Source organism: Tamandua tetradactyla, chromosome 2 (genome assembly GCF_023851605.1).
Source record: "Tamandua tetradactyla isolate mTamTet1 chromosome 2, mTamTet1.pri, whole genome shotgun sequence".
Classification (NCBI taxonomy): domain Eukaryota; kingdom Metazoa; phylum Chordata; class Mammalia; order Pilosa; family Myrmecophagidae; genus Tamandua; species Tamandua tetradactyla.
Window position 1 is genome coordinate 141,317,659 of NC_135328.1, and position 21,751 is coordinate 141,339,409.

Consider the following 21,751-nt stretch of genomic DNA (forward strand, 5'->3'; position numbering starts at 1 on the left):
TGTGTCTTTTGATTGGAGAGTTTAATCCATTAACATTTAGTGTTATTACTGTAAGGGCAGTACTTTCTTCTGCCATTTTGCTGCTTGGATTTTATATGCCATATCTACCTTTACTGATAGTCTTCATTTGTACACTCTTCTCCACAGCTCTCTCTCCTGTTTTTTGTTGTCTGTCTCTAGTGCTCCCTTTAATATTTCTTGCAGAGCCGGGAAACTACTTTTTTAGTAGTAAAAAAAAACAACAACATAGTTTTTGGCTCTTCTGGTGATTGTCTTTACATCTCTGTATCATATTTAAATGATTTGTTGTTTTATCCATGTTGAACACTTGCTGACCTGCCACGATGACAGTTTACATGCCTATAAATCTTCTCCCCTCCCCCATTGTAACTAGATCATAATTTCTGTTTCCCCTTTCCTCGTTACCTTTGTAACTTTGAGTCACATACTTTAAACCTCTCCTCTTGTTTCCTAATCTGTCAGCTGACATTACCTCTTACCACCTCCACTTTATATGAAAGCAGTTTAAAGAGCCCTCCTTTAGTTTTCCAGCTAATCAGCAGTTTTTTTGTTTTGTCAAAGTTTTGTTTTAAAGTAATGAGTTTTTCTTCACTTTATTTTTTGGATTTAAAAGTTGAAAATAAACAAGCAGCATTTATAATTATGACTGTCAGCACTCTAGAAAGGTATGTAGTATGCTACGATTTCTTAAAATAAATTTTAAATTAAAAAAATTTTATTTTTTGTTGAAAACTAAATGTAGATATATAACAAAATTTTTCATTTCAACTACTTTTGTTTGCATATTTGATCTGTAAACATACAAATTCTTTAATAAATATATATGAAATTACAAACTGAAATATATAGTAAATATGAAATATAGGCATAATATTTTCACTTCATATTTAAAACCATTTCTTACCTATCACAGGTAAAAGTTCAAACAACAAAAGTAAAAACAGATGTAAATAAAATTAAAAGATTTGTGCTTCAGTGGACATCATAAAGTAATACAAAAAGCAAACCAGCTAATGAGAGAAATATTTGAAAACTGTATATATAAAAGTAATATCCAAATTATTTTAAAAATGCAATTCAATAATTAAAGGACAAAATGGCAATTTAGAAATGTACAAAAAACCATATAGGCATTACTCTGTAGAAGATATACAAATGCTTGTTAAGCACATGAAAAGATTCTCAACATCATTCGTCATATGGGAATGCTAATCAAACCAAACTCAGATAACACTTTATATCAGTTTTATGGCTTTAATATAGATAATAACAAGTAATGATGAAGATGTGAAGAAATTAAAATCTTTCACAGTGATGGTTAGAATGTGAAATGGTACAGATGCTTGCAAATCGATCTGGCAGTTCCACAATGGTTAAACAGAATTACTATATGTCCCTAATTTATACTAATGTTGAAATGAATTGAAGGTGTAACTCCACCCAATTACTTGATCATGGATATTCATAACAGCATTATTAATAGTAACCAAAAAGTGGAAACAATCCAAATGTCCACCAACTATAGAATAAACAAAATGTATTATATACATAAAATGGAATATCATATTGACTAAAAAATGCAGTTCGACAGTTACAATTACATAATTTCTTTCAATAACTGCGTGATCATGGTAGATGATTTCAAGCCTCAAATGCAACTGTAGCCCCATCCAACAACTGATGTCAGACTTTTGATACCTTGAACAAAGCACCCATGTAGTCCATGCTTCAATTTCTATCTACTAAAATTGTGGGATTATAAGTGTATATTTTAAGCTGCTAAATTTGTGATAATTTTATACAGTGATAGAGATATAGTACACAAGGGATGTTGCAATAGATTTTTTTTTAATTAAAAAAATTTTTTTTGCATATTCATCATCGTGATCATTTCTTAGAACATTTGCATTAATTCAGAAAAAGAAATAAAAAGACAACAGAAAAACAAAACAAAAACAGAAAAAAAAACATACACACCATACCCTTTACTCCTCCCTTTCATTGATCACTAGCATTTCAAACTAAATTTATTTTAACATTTGTTCCCCCATTATTTATTTTTATTCCATATGTTCTACTCGCTGTTGACAAGGTAGATAAGAGGAGCATCAGACACAAGGTTTTGACAATCACAAAGTCACATTGTGAAAGCTGTATCATTATACAATCATCTTCAAGAAACATGGTTACTGAAACACAGCTCTGGGCAGTTCCCTCCAGCCTCTCCATTACATCTTGACTAACAAGGTGATATCTACTTAATGCGTTAAGAATAACCTGTAGGATAACCTCTCGACTCTGTTTGGAATCTCTTAGCCCATTGACACTTTATTTTGTCTCATTTCACTCTTCCCCCTTTTGGTCGAGAAGGTTTTCTTAATCCCTTGATGCTGAGTCTCGGCTCATTCTAGGATTTCTGTCCCATGTTGCCAGGAAGGTCTACAACCCTGATAGTCATATCCCACGTAGACAAGAAGAGGATGGTGAGTTGGCTTGTTGTATTGGCTTGAGAGAGAGGCCACATCTCAGCAATAAAAGAGGCTCTTGGGGGTGACTCTTAGGCCTAATTTTAAGTATGCTTGACCTGTCCTTTGTGGGGTTAAGTTTCGTATGAACAAACCCCAAGACTGGGAGCTCAGCCTATAGCTTTGATTGTCTACACTGCTTGTGAGAGTATGAAGAATTAGACTTGGGGAAGTTGAATTTCCTCCTTTCTCACCATTTCCTGAAGGAGACTTTGCAAATACTTTTTTATTCACTGCATTTGAACTACTTTTAAGTTATAGTTCAGGGCATTAATCATTTGTACATCATTGCACTGCCATCACTGCCTTCCACTAGTAAAAGTTTCATCACTGGAAACAAACTTTTTTTCATACTTTTAAAAAAAATTTTAATTTTCTAAAAGAAATATAACAACAAAGAAAAACGAACATTCTTAACATTCTTAGCACATGATCATTCCATTCTACATATATAATCAGTAATTCACAATATCATCACATAGTTGCATATTCATCATCATGATCAATTCTTAGAACATTTGCATCAATTCAGAAAAAGAAATAAAAAGACCACAGAAAAAAATTCATACATACCATATCTCTTACCCTTCCCTTTCTTGATCCACTAGCATTTCAAGTTAAATTTAACATTTTTCCCCCTATTATTTATTTTTATTCCATATGTTTTACTTGTCTTGATAAGGTAAATAAAAGGATCATTCCTCATATGAATCCCACATGGCCATCCTGTATAATTATTTTCATGTGGCCTTGGATTCAGTTTGCTAGTATTTCGTTAAGAATTTTCACGTTTGTGTTCATTAGGGAGACTGGTCTTTAGTTTTCTTTTCTTGATTTGTTTTTATCTGATTTTGGTATTAGAGTGGTTAGCTTCATAAAATGAGTTAAGTAGTGTTCCTTTTTCTCCAGTTTTTTGGAAGAGTTTGAGCAGATTGGCATTACTTTTTCTTGGAATATTGTGAAAATTCTCTGGTGAAGCCATCTGGTCTTGGGCTTTCCTTCGTGGAAAGATTTTTTATGACTGATTGGATCTCTTTACTTGTAATTGGTTTATTAAGATCTTCTGTTCCTTCTCAAGTCAGTATAGGTAATTTGTGTGTTTTTAGAAATTTGCTCATTTCATCTAAGTTGTCTAGTTTGCTGGCACATAGTTGTTCATAATATTCTCTTATGATTTTTAAAAATTTCTTATGATCTGTGGTAACAACCCCCCATCGTTTCTGATTTTGTTTATTTGTATCCTCTTCCTTCTTTTCTTCATTAGTCTAGCTAGGAAGTCCATCACTTTACTGACTTTCTCAAAGAACCAGCTTTTAGTTTTGTTGATTATTTCTATTGTTTTTTTGTTCTCCAGTTTGTTTATTTCTGCTTTAGTTCTTATTATTTCTCTTCTTTTATTTGCCATGGGGTTAGTATGCTGCTCTTTCTGTAAATTCTCCAGGTGAGCAGTTAAATCCTCAGGTTTTGCTTGTTGTTGTTTTTTAATATAGGAATTTAGGGCAGTAAATTTCTGCCACAGCACTGCCTTTGCCACATCCCATAAATTTTCATTATGTTATATTCTCACTACCCTCTATCTCCAGATATTTACCATTTTTTTTACCAGTTTCTTCCATGATCCGTTGATTAAGTGTGTTGTTTAATCTCCATATGATTGTGAAATTATATGATAATTATAAGCATACAGATTTATGATTCTTCTTGCTTCTTAGTTTTATTGTTCTTTTGTTCATATGTGGTGTCCTTCTTTGTCTCTTATAAGTTCTTAACATTAATTAATGAATTATTTTTGCATGGGCAGGCACTGGAAATTGAACTTTGGTCTTTGGCATGGCAAACAAGAACTCTGCCTGTAGAGCTACTGTGGCCCTTCTGTACATTTTAAGTCTATTTTGTCTGATGTTAGTGTAGCTACCCCTGCTTTCTTTTGGTTACAGTTCGCTTAGAAGATCTTTTTCCATCCTTTCACTTTCAGTTTGTGTCCTTGAGTCTAAGATGCATCTCTTGTAAAAAGCACAGAGATGAATTATTTTTTTTGATCCATTTTGTCAGTCTCTATCTTTTAATGGGTGCATTTAATCCATTAACATTCAAAGTAATTACTGTAAAACTTGTTCTTGGGTGGGCAGCGTTGGCTCAGTGGCAGAGTTCTCATCTGCCATGCTGGAGGCCAGTGATTTTACTTGCAGAGTTGGGCCTAGAAAGAATGAGGCCACATCTGAGCAACAAAAAGAGGCCCTTCAGAAGTAACTCGTAGGCGTACTTATGGGCAAGCTGAGCTCTGCACTGCTACCTGTTTATGTAAATAAAGTTTTGTTGGACTGCAGTCATGCTCTTTGGTTTACATACTGTCTATGACCGTTTTTGCACTACAGCAACAGAGTAAAGTAATTGCAACAGAACTGTCAGGTTTGCGAACCCTAAGGTGTGTATTATTTTGCCTTTACACAAGTATCTCATCTCTGATGTAGAACATTTCTTTTACTGAAAAAGTTCCCTCATGTCCCATGCTATTAATTCCTTCCTTCCCTTCTAAGCCCCTAGAAAGCGTTGATTGGCTTTCTGCCAATATAGTATGTTTTTTTTTTTCAGAATTCCATGTAGATGGAATTAGGTTGTAGCCTGTCTTGCTTCTTTCACCTAAATTAATGTTCTTAAGATCCATCCATGTTGTTAGATGTGACAGTAATTCATTCCTTTTTACTGTGACATGTACTTGCTTTCTTTGAACTGAAAATCTACTCCTGCCTTACTTTGCGTGTTGCTTTTAAGCCTGATGGTGGTCTTTTTTTTTTTTTTTTTTTTTAATAAACCCTTATTTGATAATTTGGTCTTTTTTGGGGGGCTGGGGAAAGTACATAGGCTGGTGTTCTAGTTTGCTAGCTGCAAGAATGCAACACACCAGAGATGGATTGGCTTTTAATAAAAGGGGATTTATTTTGTTAGCTCTTCAGAGGAAAGTCAGCTAACTTTCAACTGAGGTTCTCTCTTACACGGGAAGGCACAGGGTAATCTCTGTTGTCCTTCTCTCCAGGCCTCTGGTTCCAACATCTTTCCCTGGGTTCCTTTCTGCATCTCCAAAGGCCTGGGCTCAGCTGCGAGTGCTGAGATGAGGTATGCTGAGCTGCTTCGGCTGTGCTATGTTAAGCTCTCTCATTTAAGCACCAGCCAGTTAACTCAAACATCATTCATTGCAGCAGGCATACCTCCTAGCCGACTGCAGATGTAATCAGCAACAAATGAGGTTCACACGCCATTGGCTTGTGTCCACAGCAATAGATCTAGGCACCTTCACCTTGCCAAGTTGAAAACTGAATCTAACTGCCACAGTTGGGAATCAGACCCGGGTCTCCTGCATGGTAGGTGAGCATTCTACCACTGAACCACCTATACATCTCTAATTTGATCTGTTTTGCCATGACATTTTGAAGATTTTTTTCTTTGTCTTTACAATCTAATAGTTTTATTAGGTTACGTCATTAATTTCCCGGTTCCTGGTATTTCTTCTTACTTTTTGGTCAGTTTCCTTATAATACAGAAAAATTTAGTTCTAGACTAAATAAACCTTTCTTCCTTTGGTCTCAAAGAATATGTTGTTCTGAAATATAGACATTGTCTTCTTTACCCCTGTGTTCTAGTTTTCTAGCTGCTGAGATGCAATATACCAGAAATGGAATGAATGGCTTTTAAAAAGGGATGTTTAAAAAGTTGCTAATTTACAGTTTTAAGACTGAGATTATGTCCCAGTTAAAGCAAATCTATAGAAATGTCCAATCTAAGGCATCCAGGGAAAAAGACCTTGATTCAAGAAGGCCAATGAAGTTCAGGGTTTCTCTCTCAAGCAGAAAGTGCACATGGCGAACATGACCAGGGTTTCTCTCTTGGCTGGAATGGCACATGGCAAACACGGCATCATATGCTAGATTTCTTTCTAGCTTCCTGGGAGCCATTTTCCTTCTTCATCTCCAAAAGTCTGCTTCACCCTGTATTCTGAATTACTTTAACCCCAACCTGATCGGTTTCGTTTTTATCTCTAAATATCAGGTTTTTAGATATATATATATATATATATTTATAAGACAGCCTCTAGAAATCAAGAAATAATAATTGGAATTACAATTAAAAATTTTTTTATTGACAAATCTTCACACATGTGCAGTCAATACATGGTGTTCAGTCAGTGGCTCACCATATTGTCACATAATTGTGTATTCATCACCATGATCATTTTTTTAAGAACATTTGTATCATTCCAGAAAAGGAAATAAAAAGAAACTCATATATACCATATCCCTTACCCCTCCTTCTCATTAACCAGCAGCATTTCCATCTACCCAATTTATTTTAACTTTTGTTCCCCCATTATGTTTTTTTTTAAACCATGTTTTTCACTCATCTGTCCATATCCTAGACAAAAGGAGCATCAGACACAAGGGTTTCACAGTCACATAGTCACATTGTAAAAGCCATATCATTCTACATTTGTCTTCAAGGATTAAGGTTACTGGACACAGCTCAAAAGTTTCAGGTACTTCCATCCAGCCACTCTAATACCCCATAAACCAAAAAGGGATATCTATATAATGCATATGGATAACCTCTCGACTCTGAAATCTCTTAGACACTGAAACTTTATTTTGTCTCATTTCTCTGTTTTCCCTTTTGGTCAAGAAAGCTTTCTCAGTCCCTCAATACTGGGTCCTACCTCATCCTTAGACCTCTGTCTCACATTGCCAGGGAGATTTACACCCCTGGGAGTCATGTTCCTCATAGTGGCGAGGGCAGTCAGTTCACCTGCCGAGTTGGCTTAAAGAGCAGCCACATCTGAGCAACAAAAGAGGTTCTCTAGGGGGTGACTCTTAGACCTAATATTTTTTTTATTAATTTTTAATTTTTTTTAAATACCAAAAAACTCCAAACAAATGCAAACATTTGTAACTTTTTTCTTTTTTTTTTCTTTTTTACATGTATGCTTTTTTTATTGAACAGAATTTTAAAAAATTTTTTATTAATTAAAAAAATTACAAGAAAGAAACACAAACATTCCTAATATATGCTCATCCCGTCTACATATATACTCAGTAATTCACAGTATCATCACATAGTTGCATATTCATCATCATGATAATTTCTTAGAACATTTGCATCAATTCAGAAAAAGAAATAAAAAGACAACAGAAAAATAAAATGAAAACAGAAAAAATTTTATATACCATACCCCTTACCCCTCCATTTCACTGATCGCTAACATTTCAAACTAAATTTATTTTAACGTTTGTTCCCCCATTATTTATTTTTATTCCGTATGTTCTACTCGTCTGTTGACAAGGTAAAAGGAGCATCAGACACAAGATTTTCACAATCACACAGTTACATTGTGAAAGCTATGTCATTATACAATCATCATCAAGAAACATGGCTACTGGAACACAGCTCTACATTTTCACATATATGCTTATTAACCCCAGTTTAACTTTTGCTTGGTTATTTGTTTTGCTTGTTTGATGCTATTTGATTGCGCTGAGTATAAGACTTTAGAATGAATGGTTAGAACTCTAAAGCTTTCTCTGTTCCAGTTATGTTTATTAACTATTTCTCACTGGGCGTGCTTTCTTTTTTTTAAAATTTATTTATTAATTAAAAAAATTAACAAACCAAATAGAAAATTAATATATATAATCAGTAATTCACAATATCATCACTTAGTTACATATTCATCTTTTCTTAGAACATTTGCATTAATTCAGAAAGAGAAATGAAAAACAGTAGAAAAAGAAATAAAAACAGAAAAGAAAAAAGATTATACCTACCATACCCCTTACCACTTGCTTACATTGATCACTAGCATTTCGAACTAAATTTATTTTAGCATTTGTTCCCCCTATTATTTATTTTTATTCCATATGTTTTACTCGTTTGTTGACAAGGTAGATAAAAGGAGCATCAGACACAAGTTTTCGCAATCACACAGTCACATTGTGAAAGCTATATTAATGTACAGTTATCTTCAAGAAACATGGCTACTGGAACACAGCTCCACATTTTCAGGCAGTTCCCTCCAGCCTCTCCATTACATCTTGACTAACAAGGTGTGTTAGTTAGATTCAGTTGTCAACTTGGCCAGGTGCGCATACAGTAGTCTTGTTGCTGCGGACATAAGCCAATGGTATCTGAACCTCATTTGTTGCCAATTAATCTGCAGTCAGCTAGGAGGCGTGTCTGCTGGAATGAGTGACGTTTGACTTAATTGGCTGGTGCTTAAATGAGAGAACACAATGTAGCACAGCCTAGCAGCTTGGCATTCCTCATCTCGGCCCTCGCAGCTCAGCCCAGGCCTTTGGAGATGCAGAAAGAACTCACCCCAGGGAAAGTTGTTGGAACCCAGGGGCCTGGAGAGAAGACCAGCAGAGACCATCCTGTGCCTCTTTCTAAGAAAGAACCTCAGTGGAAAGTTAGCTGCCTTACCTCTGAAGAACCAACAAAATAAATCCCCTTTTATTAAAAGCGAATCTGTCTCTGGTGTGTTGCATTCTGGCAGCTAGCAAAGTAGAACACAAGGTAATATCTATTTAATGCGTAAGAATAACCTCCAGAATAAACTCTCAACTCTGTTTGGAATTTCTCAGCCATTGACACTTTATTTTGTCGTAGACCTGATTTTAAGTAGGTTTAGCCTATCCTTTGCAGGAATGATTTTCATGGGGGCAAACCCAAAGATCAAGAGCTCAGCCTATTGATTTGTTACCATGGCTTGTGAGAATGTCAGAATTTCTCCAAATGGGAAAGTTGAATATTTCCTTTTTTCTCCCCATTCTCCCAAAGGAACTTTGCAATTACTTCTTTATTCACTGCCCAAGTTACTCTGGGATATATCGGGGCATCATACTAACCTGTACAAACCAACACATCTCATGCCCTATTCAAGAGTCCATGTATTTACATGTACTGCAGGAACTGTTGGCAGAGTTGAAAAAGGGATCAGACATTGAGTAGAGATATAAATTAAGCTAATGTGAATAGAACTAAGGTATCTCAGAAGACTGGGAAAAGGATGATATGGTCCATGTTTTAAAACTTCAATTTCTGTTTGAGACTAAAGGGAGAAATATTTATTTGGTGCAAAATTTATATTTTGAGTAGTACATTTCCTAATTTAACTTGTATGATCAATTTAGTTGAACACCGTAAGTACATGGAATCTTGAATAGGGCATGTGATTGTGTGGTTTACCCAGGTTAGTGTGATGCCCTGATAAATCCCAGAGTGATTTGGACAGTGAATAAACAAGTATTTGCAAAGTCCCTTGGGGGAATGGGGAGAAAGGGGGAAATATTCACCTTCCCCATTTGGAGAATTTCTGATATCTCTCAAGCAGTGGGGACAACCAAATCAAGAGGCTGAGCCCTCAATCTTGGGGTTTGCTCCTATGAAACTTAATTCCTGCAAAGAATGGGCTAAGCCTACTTAAAATTAGGCCTAAGAAGCACCCCAGAGAACCTCATTTGTTGCGTATATGTGGCCTCTCTCTCTAAGCTGACATGACAAGTGAAGTTACTGCCCTCCTCCTCTCTATGTGGGAGATGACTCCTAGGGGTGTAAATCTCCCTGGCAACATGGAACAGAAATCCCAGGATGAGATGGGACCCGGCGTCAGGGGATTGAGAAAACCTTCTAGACCAAAAAGGGGAAGAGAAAAATGAGAAAAAATAAAGTGTCAGTGGCTGAGAGATTTCAAACAGAGTCGAGAGGTTATCCTGCGAAGTTACTCTTATGCATTTTATAGATATCCCCTTTTAAAGTTATGATGTGTTGTAGTGGCTAGATGGAAGTACCTGAAACTATAAAGCTTCCAGTAGTCTTCCAGAATTCCAGTAGTCTTGTTTCTTGAAGATTATTAATGATACAGCTTTTACAATGTGACTGTGATTGTGAAAACCTTGTGTCTTGATGCTCCTTCTATCTAGGGTGTGGAAAAATGAGTAAAAAATACAGATAAAAAATAAATAATAGGGGAAACAGAGGTTAAATTAGGTAGATGTAAATGTTAGTGGTCATTGAAAGGGAGGGGTAAGGGATATGATATGTATGAGTTTTCTCTTTTGTATTTCATTTTCTAGAGTGATGGAAATGTTCAAAAAAATGATCATGGTGATGAGTACACAGCTGTGTGATGATCCTGTGAGCCATTGATTGTACACCATTTATGGAAAGATTGTATGTTAAGAATTTTGCGTGTTTAGATTTTATGTTTTATCAATAAAAATGTAAAAAAAGATATTCCATAAACTTATGGTGTTCAACTAAACTGACCATACAAATTAAATTAGGTAATGCATTGCCCAAAATAGAAATTTTACACCAATTTAACCTCTCCCCCTTTGGGTTCACACAGAAGTTGAAGTTTTAAAACATGAACGATATCATCTTTTACCCTGCTTTCTTCTCTACCTTAGTCCTATCCAGAGGAGCTTCCATAAAAGGAAGCTCAACTCAAAGTCTAATCCCTTTTTCAACTTTTTAAACAGTTCCTGCATGGAGTCGTGCTGACTTTCATAGCTTCAGAGGTCTAACTCTGAGTCTCATTTTCTCTTTTTCTTTTGTTGCTTCTGCTTTCGATGTGATATTGAAGAATCCTTTGCTAAATTTGAGGTTGTGAAGATTATTCCTATATTTTCTTCTAGGAGTTTTATAATTTTAGCTCCTAAATTTAGGTTGTTGATCCATTTTGGGTTAATTTTTGTATATTTTGTGAGATAAGGGTTGAAGTTCATTCTTTTAAAGCATGTGGATGTCCACTAATCCCAGCATCATTTGTTGAAGACAAATTCTTATTCTTTCCCGACTGAGTGGTCTGGCACCCTTGTGGACCCACTGAATTTTTTTTTTTTTTTTTTTTTTTTTTTACCTTTTCACTTTGAAATAATCTCAGCTTATAGAAGAACTTCAAAAATAATGCAAATTACATATTGAGAACTCCAGCATAGCCCCACTCCACCCCCATGCACCCAGATCCATCATCTTCAAAGCCTTGCCCCTCTTGCCATATGATTCCTTCCATCCATGCATCCTCCATCCGTCTTTTGAACACTTGAGAACATGCTGCACACAGCATACTCCTTGAACATATAATGCCTCCAAATACATTTCCTCAGGTAGTGTTACCCACCCATGCAGTCATCCTAATTGCAGCCATCAAACTCAAGAAATCCAGTGTTGATATAAATCTTACGTACTATATTCCAACCACCTCCCAATTCCTAACAGTGTCCCTTTGAATCCTCTCCTCCATTCCTAGATAGCATTCAGTATCATGCACTGTATTCAGTTGTCATTATTTCTTCATTTTTCCCCTCCTTCCTTCCTTTCAGTTGTGGAAACATGTATACAACAAAAAATTTTCTCATTCATACTGTCCAAAGCACACCATCCTGAGACCAGTCACATCCACAGTGCTCTCCTTAGTAAACTGAAAGTTACTATGGTAACTTTCCCTCAACTCAAACAGAAATTTTTCACTCATTTTGCATTAACTCCCCGTTTTCCATACCCCAACAGCCTGCTCTCTACTTCCATTTCCATGAGTTTGTATATTCCCTGATATCTTTCCCATGTTCATCATGGGGCTCAAATAGAGGAACCCCAATCTATAACCATGTTGCCTGTCCCAGTACTAGTGTAACTTCAGTATCATGCATAACTTATGGTCCTACGCTTTCTATTCCTCCCACCTTCAGGTAACTCTTATCACAAATCACTTTTCTAAATACCAAGAGTCCAGACCAACTGATTTGTCATTACATTTTATGCATTATCCTTGTAGATCCAGTAGGAAGTAAGAAGTAGAGTTACAAATCAAAGATAAAATATTGACGTATTTAACCATGTCGTTATCTTTTCCATAGATTTTACTTCTTCATGTGACTTCATTCAGTGGCCTATTGTCGTTTCTTTTCAACCTGAAAAACAGCTTTTGGCATTTCTTATAAGACTAGTCTAGTGATGATAAAGATCCTCAGCTTTTCTTTATCTCCCTAATTTTTTTTTTTTTATGTCTATCTCCCTAGTTTTTGAAAGACAGTTGTATCAGATGTAGAATTCTTGGTTGACGGTTTTTTGCTGTCTTTTGCTATGTCTTCCAGTTGCTTTCTTTCCTCTGTTGTTTCCAATTAGAAATCAGTACTCAGTCTCATTGAGGCTCTCTTACACATGAAACATTTCTTCTCTCTTGTGGCTTTTCGAATTCTCTATCTTTGGCATTTGGTGGTTTAATTATACCATGGCACAGTGTGGTCTGTTTGGGTTTATTCTGTTTGGAGTCTGTTCGAGTTTGCAGGCTGCTGGAATGCAATATACCAGAAATGGAATGGCTTTTAAAAAGGGGGATTTATTAAGTTGCAAGTTTATGTCTTCTAAGGTCTTCAAAATATCCAAATTAAAGCAGGGGTATAGAAATGTCCAATCTGAGGCATTCAGGTAAAGTTACTGTTCTAGTTTGCTAGCTGCCAGAATGCAATATACCAGAAACAGAATGACTTTTGAAAAGGGGAATTTAATAAGTTGCAAGTTTACAGTTCTAAGGCCGAGAAAATGTCCCAGTTAAAACAAGTCTATAGAAATGTCCAATTTAAGGCATCCAGGGAAAGATACCTTGGTTCAAGAAGACCGACAAAGTTCAGGGTTTCTCTCAAGTGAGAAGGTACATGGCGAACACAGTCACAGTTTCTCACTCATCTGGAAAGGCACATAGTGAACATGGTCAGGGTTCCTCTCTCATCTGGAAGGGCATATGGCAAACACAGCGTCATCTGCTAGCTTCTTCTCCTGGCTTCCTGTTTCATGAAACTCCCCAGGAGACATTTTCTTTCTTCATCTCCAAAGGTTGCTGGTGGACTCTGCTTCTCATGGCTTTGTCATTCTGCTCTGCTCTCCCTGAATCTCTGTCATTCTCCAAAATGTTCCCTCTTTTACAGGACTCCAGAAACTAATCAAGACCCACCCATATGGGTGGAGGCATGTCATCACCTAGTCCAGCTTAACAGCCACTCTTGACTAAATCACATTATCCAGGGAGATGATCTGATGACAGTTTCAAGCATACGGGACTGAATAAGGATAATTCTACCTTTATGAAATGGGATTTTGATTAAAACATGGCTTTTCTAGGGGACATACATCCTTTCAAACCAGCACATCCTGCTTTCAGTACCCACAGGCTGTAGTAGGAGCAGTAGAATCTTTGTTGGAATTTGGTATTTATTTATTTTTTATTGTGGTAACATATATATATATAACATAAATTTCCCATTTTAGCCATTTTTAAGTATGTACAATTCAGTGACACTAATTCCTTTTACCGTGTTTTGATGTCATCGACTCCATTCATGGTAACTTTTAATCTACTTTTGTCCCCGTGAGTTTGCTTATTTTGGGTTTTTCATGTAAATGGAATCACATACTATTTTTCCCTTTGTGTTTGGCTTATTTCACTTAGCATAACGTTCATCCATATTGTAACATATATCAGAACTTCATTCCTTTTCATTGCTGATTAATTCCCTTGTAGGTATATGTCTGAGTTTTAAGGATTTTTAAATGTATAGTTGGGTACAGCAAGGTTGAGTGACAATAGAGATGTATCAAAGAAAAGTTTGTTAGTATTCACAGGTCCTAGAACAAAGAGGAGTGAGAAACCTCACAGGGTCACCTGGAGAAACATGTCAGGAGCATAGGCTCAACCAAGCAAGTGGGAGCAAAAGGTTGCAGTGGGCCTGGGGGCTATGCTTTTATAACCTTACATGGGTAGAGCTGTAACTGTTGGTACAAAAGGGAATTGGAAGTTTGTTTATGACTTTGACAGGGGTTGCAAACCCAGATGGAATGTGGTGAGGAGAAGAAGCTGTTTATCCTGTATAAGGCAGGTTTCAGGGGTGGTCACCGAGGGATCTAATGACAGGGTTTAAGAAGCTGAGGCCCTGTGTCAGTGCAAAGCTTCTAGGTTACTCACAACAGGGTCTGAGAAGCTGAACCATCATGCCTGTGCAAAAGCCCATTTTAATTCACACAATACTGCATTTTGCTTATCTATTTATTTGTTAATGGATACTTGAACTGTTTCTACCTTTTGGCTATGATGAGTAATGCCACTGTGAACAGTATACATGTATACTGTTTGAGTCCCTGCTTTCAGTTCTTTTAAATATATACCTAAAAGTGAAATTGCTGGGTCATATGTAATCCTATGTTTAACTCTTTGAAGACCTGCCAAACTGTTTTACATAGAGGCATGAAAAATTCATGTCTTTTTGGGCTCTTTGAAAAATTTGTTTCCTGGTTTTCATCCTATCTCCCTGGGTGCTCATTGTCATCATCTTTGAGGGCTCCACTTCCTTTGCATGACTCTTAAACTTTGGCTTTTCTTTGTCTTCTGTGTGTATTCTTTACCTGGCCACTTTTAATTTCCTTCTATTGCTTTGCTTGCTATTTATATGAATAGAAATTTGTATCTCTATCCCAGATTTCTTTTCTGAGCTCCAGGTCTATATGTCCAAGTGACTGCTGAGTATCTCCAGTTATATGTTCCATAGCCCCTGAGTAACTTACCAGTTTCTTCCTTAAATCTGATCCTTCTCTTAGATTTCCCAAATCAGCAGATGGCATTAACATACCTGCCATTTATCAGCCCCCCCACCACCCCCCCACTCAACGCCAAATCCAGTCAGTCAGCTGTAACTTACCTCCTTAATATAACTCAAATCCTTCTTGTTTTCTGTGTCTATACTTCATTATTGGGTTACCATTATTTGGACCGTTGGCAATAACTTCCAATTTTGCTCTTCTCTAATCCAGTCTCTACAGTGCTGTCAGAATAATTACTATAAAATATACCTGGTCACATCACTCCTCTGCCTAAAATACTTGCCTCATTCATTTCAGAAAATGGAATCATCAAGACAGATAAAGTTTTTGAAGTGATGCTGGCCACAGACCGTTCACATTATGCAAAATGTAACCCTTATATGGATTCTCCACAATCAATAGGTAAGCTCTGGATTTCTCAAAATGATCACCTTTTTCTCATTTACTCTATGATTTGATAGGTGATGGTACGTTTGGATACAGATATTAATTTACTATTACCTTCCTTAATTTGGTTTTTGTATTTTAGTAAGTTTCTTAATCACAATATATCCATTTTGTTTATTTATCATTTTTAATAGTTATATATAAAGTATCTTTTCTGTTTTCTCAATATATAATATATGCAAAGAGTAGTTTTCTTAAAATTAGGTATATTCCTAATGAAAACCTATTCTAGTTTTAGCTGAATGCTTAGTTTTCTTTAGGGACATTGATATTGATGTAAGATTGACTTTCACATTTTTACATCACTGCTTAAAGGAAACAAGAGTAATGAAGCTAATACTGACTTCTCTGCTTCATTACTCCAGTTTTTTTTCCTCATATTTTTAGAGAAAATTGTAGTTTGTTAGTCTCTTAAGTTAGCTTGATCGCCATTTGCTCCAATTAAAAATTAAAAATTAAAATTGCTAGAAATATGAATCCATTTAATTTTGCAAGAACTGAAACATGCCCTTGGTATATGGAAGGTCATTTCCTTTTTATAAATCTGAAGGAAACAAGCGAAAAATCTATAAACTCAACCTCATCGAACTTTTTCCTTTCTTGGCTAACTTCATAGGGAGGAGAAAGTTTTGAAAGTGTGGGACTGTTGCTGGAAGATGAGCACATTAGCCTTTGGCATGATTATATTTTCTAAATTTAACTTCTGCATGGTACTACTCTAAGAAATAAAATAGAAGTTTTATTTTCTCTTGAGGTCATTTAAACTAAAATAATTAAAAATAACTTAGGGATATTAAAAAGGAGATGTGTGGAATGTGCAGTGTGCTTGTGCGGCTGAATGTATCACTAGTTCTTCTTTTGTCTTGCAGGCTTCCAGGCAACAATCAGTGCCCCACACATGGTAAGTTAGTGTGGTGCATTTGCTTAAAAGGGGCTCACCTTCAGTAAAAATTGCTTCAAGAAAGTTTTGAACATTTAATTGTATCAGTTTAATTATCTGTGGATTACCAAACTGGTATCTTATTCTTGATAGATGGCATACAGAAGCAGCCAGTCTTGGCACAAACTTTCATACTTAATGTTTTGCCGGTTGTCGTTATTATTGAATCCTGTAAAAACTGGAAATAAAAGTTAACTGGTGATAACAGTTAATTAAGGGAGAGAATATTTTCGAAATATAATGAACAGGTTTTAGAAATTTCAATTAGAATATTCTTTCACATTTTATTTGGACAATTCATTATGGAATAGTCATGTATTGCAGCTGTGAAGCTGCATGACCTTGAGAAAGACCTATCTTAAGGGATCTAACACTTTCAATATGTTGGAAGTGTTCTTGGGTTTTAAATGTTAGGTATTTGAATGAGGACTCTTGGTTTTTGGTGTTTCAGAACATTAGTTTCTATGTCTCTCTGCAAGTGATTGAGATTGAAGAAGTACTTATTTTAAATTTACACCCTTCTTTATTGTAAAATAAATTCTGGAAATATTTATAGTGAACTAATTACATGGGAAGAAAAAAATAGAATTATTTATGAAACTCAAATAGTGACTGGCCTTTTAAAATATGATAGAAAACACAGAAGCCATAAAAAAAGACTTATTTATTTTATAAAACAAAAATGTAGAATTTTTGCAAAGAAAATAACACATTATAAGCAAAATTAGAAGTAAAACTGAAGGAAATATTTATAATATATATGACAGCATAGGGCAAATATCCATATATATATACATGTATACCTACATACACGTGCATGTGTGTATATGCGTATCCTGCAATTTTTTAAATTAATTTTTTAAAATGATATTACAAGAAAACACAAACATTCTTAACATATCTCATTCCGTTCTACATGTGTAATCAGTAATTCACAATATCATCACATAGTTGCATATTCATCATCATGATAATTTCTTAGAACATTTGCATCAATTCAGAAAAAGAAATAAAAAGATAACATAAAAATAAAACGAAAACAGAAAAAAAACAATTATATATACCATACCCCTTAACCCTCCCTTTCATTCATCACTAGTATTTCAAACTAAATTTATTTTAACATTTGTTCCCCCTATTATTTATTTTTATTCCATATGTTCTACTCATCTGTTGACAAAGTACATAAAAGGAGCATCAGACACAGGTTTTCACATCACACAGTCACATTGTGAAAGCTGTATCATTATACAATCATCATCAAGAAACATGGCTATTGCACATGAGTTTTTGTTGGTTTGTCCAGAGTGATCCCCCAATGAATCCCAGAATGATTTGATCAGTGACTGGAAAAGTATTTGCAAGCCCCCTTCGGGGAATGGTCAGAGTGGGGAGAAATTTAACCTCCCCAAGTTGAATTCTTGATATTCTCACAAGCAGTGTGGACAACCAAAGCTATAGGCAGAACCCCCAGTCTTGGGGTTTGTTCATATGAAACTTAACCCCACAAAAGATAGGTCAAGTCTACTTAAAATTTAGGCCTAAGAGTCACCCCCAAGAGAGCCTCTTTTGTTGCTCAGATGTGGCCTCTCTCTCCAGCCAACATGATGAGCAGTCTCACCACCCTCCCCCTCTCTGTGTGGGACATGACTCCCAGGGGTGTGGACCTTCCTGGCAACGTGGGACAAAGATCCTGGAATGAGCTGAGACTCAGCATCAAAGGAATGAGAAAAACCCTAGAATGAGCTGAGAATTAACATCAAGAGACTGAGAGAACCTTCTTGACCAAAAAGGGGAAGAGTAAAATGAGGCAAAGTGTCAATGGCTGAGAGATTCCAAAGAGTCGAGAGGTTATCCTGGAGGTTATTCTTACGCATTAAGTAGATAACACCTTGTTGTTCAAGATGTAGTGGAGAGGCTGGAGGGAATTGCCTGAAAATGTAGTGCTGTGTTCCAGTAGCCATGTTTCCTGATGATGATTGAACAATGATATAGCTTTCACAGTGAGACTCTGTGAATGTGAAAACCTTTTGTCTGATGCTCCTTTTAGCTACTATATCAACAGAAGAGTAGAGCATATGGAATAAAAATAAATAACAGGGGGAACAGATCTTAAAATAAATTCAGTTTGAAATAGTGGTAGGTGAAGGCAAGGGGTAAGGGGAATGGTACGTATAGTTTTTTTTTTTCTCTCTATTATCGTTTTAATTCTTTTTCTGTTGTCTTTATTTCTTTTTCTAAATCGATGCAAATGTACTAAGAAATGATGAATATGCAACTATGTGATGATATTAAGAATTACTGATTGTATATGTAGAATGGAATGATTTCTAAATGTTTTCTTAGTTAAGTTTTTTTTAATTAATTAAAAAAAAAAAAAGAAGCATGGCTATTGGAACACAGCTCTACATTTTCAGGGAGTTCCCTGTAGCTTCTCCATTAAATCTTGGATAACAAGGTGATATCTACTTAATGCATAAGAATAACCTCCAGGAGAGGACTTAAGGGCAAAGACACAAACGGACACTTGCACACCAATATTTATAGCAGCATTATTTACAATTGCAAAGAGATGGAAACAGCCAAAATGTCCATCAACAGAGACGTGGCTAAAAAAACTGTGGTATATACATACAATGGAGTATTATGCAGCTTTAAGACAATAAACTTTTGAAGTATGTAACAACATGGATGGACCTTGAGAACATTATGCTGAGTGAGACTAGTCAAAAACTAAAGGACAAATACTGTATGGTCTCACTGATATGAACTGACATTAGTGAATAAACTTGGAATATGTTGTTGGTAACAGAGACCATCAGGAGATAGAAATAGGGTAAGATATTGGGTAATTGGAGCTGAAAGGATACAGACTGTGCAACAGGACTGGATGCAAAAACTCAGAAATGGACAGCACAATACTACCTGACTGTAATGTAATTACGTTGAAACACTGAATGAAGCTGCATGTGAGAATGATAGAGGGAGGAGGGCTGGGGACATAAATGAAATCAGAAAGGAAGATATGCGGTTTGGCCCAACCGCTAAACTATCGGGGACCCTCTACTCCTCAGCTTCTCACTGCTTGCTAGACACTGCCGCACGCAGAAAAGGGGCTCGAGCCGGGGATCTGGGTCCAAGGGGCGCGCGCAGGAGACCTCGCTGCGGGTCTAAAGGACTGAAGGCCAAGTCAATTAAGGCATGAAGCGAGGTAGCTTTATTGTTGGTAGACGCTTATGCCAGGGCCGCCAGTAGCTAAAGACCCCGAGGCTCCGCGAGCCCTGGATTATATACAGTTTGAGGAGAGGCGGAGTTAGGGTGTGGCCTCCAGGGGAAGGTAGCCAATCACACAGGCACCATAGAGATGTTGTTCCTGAGTGTGCTTGTAGCAGTGAATGCTGGGCAGGTGGAGGAATAAGGAGAAGACCAATAGGGTTAAAGAGACAAGGCTGCATCATCACTAGTCGCCGGTGAGGCTTGTAATTCAGGGGTTTAGAAAAACCGGACGTGCCAAAATGGCGAGGGAGGGAGAGAAAAAGACTAAGCTACCAGGCCAAGAATAAAATTATGCCACAATTCCTCTCTTTTTCTTTTTTAACATGCAGCCCCCGTGGGGGAGTGTGAGGAATGTGGGCAGGCGATGACTGTTATAGCCTAGGGGAAGCAGGAGAGACTAGTCCTCCACTGTCCCCGACCTGAGGGTGATCAGTCCTCAGGAGAGGCTAGGCCTGCGAGTCAAACCTGGGCTTGTCTGCGTTCTTCCACAGAACAGTCCGGGCGAGTAGGCTGAACATAACAGCAGCCAAAACTGGGCCTCAGCTCGAGACCGGCGACAGAGAATGAGCAGCCTAGAAACGAGAAATGTTGAGGAGCAATAATGAGAATTTTATAGGAAAGGTAGTGCTATAAGTTGCGTGGGCGAGCAACGCTAGCTAACTATACCTGCGCTTGCTGCCGGTTGCCTGCATAAGAGAAAGGGTTTAGAGTTGTTAGAGCAAGAAGTTTTTAGGTATGCGGTGAAGATTTAGTCTCGCAAGGTGAGACGGGGCATAGAATGGTTAGCCGGGATAGGAGTAACACAGATTTTAGTGAAGGGGTACCGTCCATTGCAAACAGAGGAGGCAAGTTTACAAGGAGCTTTTACATTTAGAGCAATTAAGTCTCTTTGCTGTTGTACATTGAACACAGCGCTATGCAACAGATGGTTGACATTTTTTGTGCCTCCAAAGCTTGAGAGGTCATTTGGGTCACGTCGAGGAGGGTTTCCGCAGTGACAGAGGCTTGAGTGAGGGTCACGGCGGCAGGTCCTTGCGGTTTGGCCCAACCGCTAAGCTATCGGGGACCCTCTACTCCTCAGCTTCTCACTGCTTGCTAGACGACACTGCCGCATGCAGAAAAGGGGCTCAAGCCGGGGGTCTGGGTCCAAGGGGCACGCGCAGGAGACCTCGCTGCGGGTCTAAAGGACTGGAGGCCAAGTCAATTAAGGCATGAAGCAAGGTAGCTTTATTGTTGATAGATGCTTATGCCAGGGCCGCCAGTAGCTAAAGACCCCGAGGCTCGGCGAGCCCTGGATTATATACAGTTTGAGGAGAGGAGGAGTTAGGGCGTGGCCTCCAGGGGAAGGTAGCCAATCACACAGGCACCATAGAGATGTTGTTCCTGAGTGTGCTTGTAGCAGTGAATGCTGGGCAGGTGGAGGAATAAGGAGAAGACCAATAGGGTTAAAGAGACAAGGCTGCATCATCACTAGTCGCCGGTGAGGCTTGTAATTCAGGGGTTTAGAAAAACCGGACGTGCCAAAATGGCGAGGGAGGGCGAGAAAAAGACTAAGCTACCAGGCCAAGAATAAAATTATGCCACAATATAGATGTTAAAGATCGAGATGGTATAATCTAGGAATGCCTAGAGTGTATAATAATAGTGAAATGTACAATGTACAAATTTTAAAAAGGTTTTTGCATGAGGAAGAACAAAGGAATGTCATTATTGCAGGGTGCTGAAAATAGATGATAACTAATACTTTAAAATGTCACCTTATGTGTGAAAGTAAAGCAAAAAAATGTTTGTTACAAAATTTATATTTTGACTAGAGTATTTCCTAATATAACTCATGTAGATAGTTTGATTGAATGTCATAAGTACTTGGAATCTCAGGTAGGACATGAGATTTTGTTGGTTTGTC

The 21,751-nt window shown here is 37.1% G+C and overlaps 1 protein-coding gene across 6 annotated transcripts in view; it reads left to right on the forward strand.

The window, feature by feature from the left end:
- Positions 1–21,751, forward strand: part of PCMT1 (protein-L-isoaspartate (D-aspartate) O-methyltransferase) — an 88,135-nt gene that overhangs the window by 16,479 nt on the left and 49,905 nt on the right. For all 6 annotated transcript variants that reach the window (XR_013170823.1, XR_013170824.1, XM_077149235.1 and 3 more), the window contains exons 2-3: positions 15,480–15,584; positions 16,499–16,530. Coding sequence is in view for 4 of the 6 variants with exons in the window: in XM_077149235.1 (XP_077005350.1) it covers positions 15,480–15,584; positions 16,499–16,530 (137 nt within the window). In the remaining 2 variants the exon portion in view is untranslated. The remainder of the gene's footprint in view (positions 1–15,479; positions 15,585–16,498; positions 16,531–21,751) is intronic.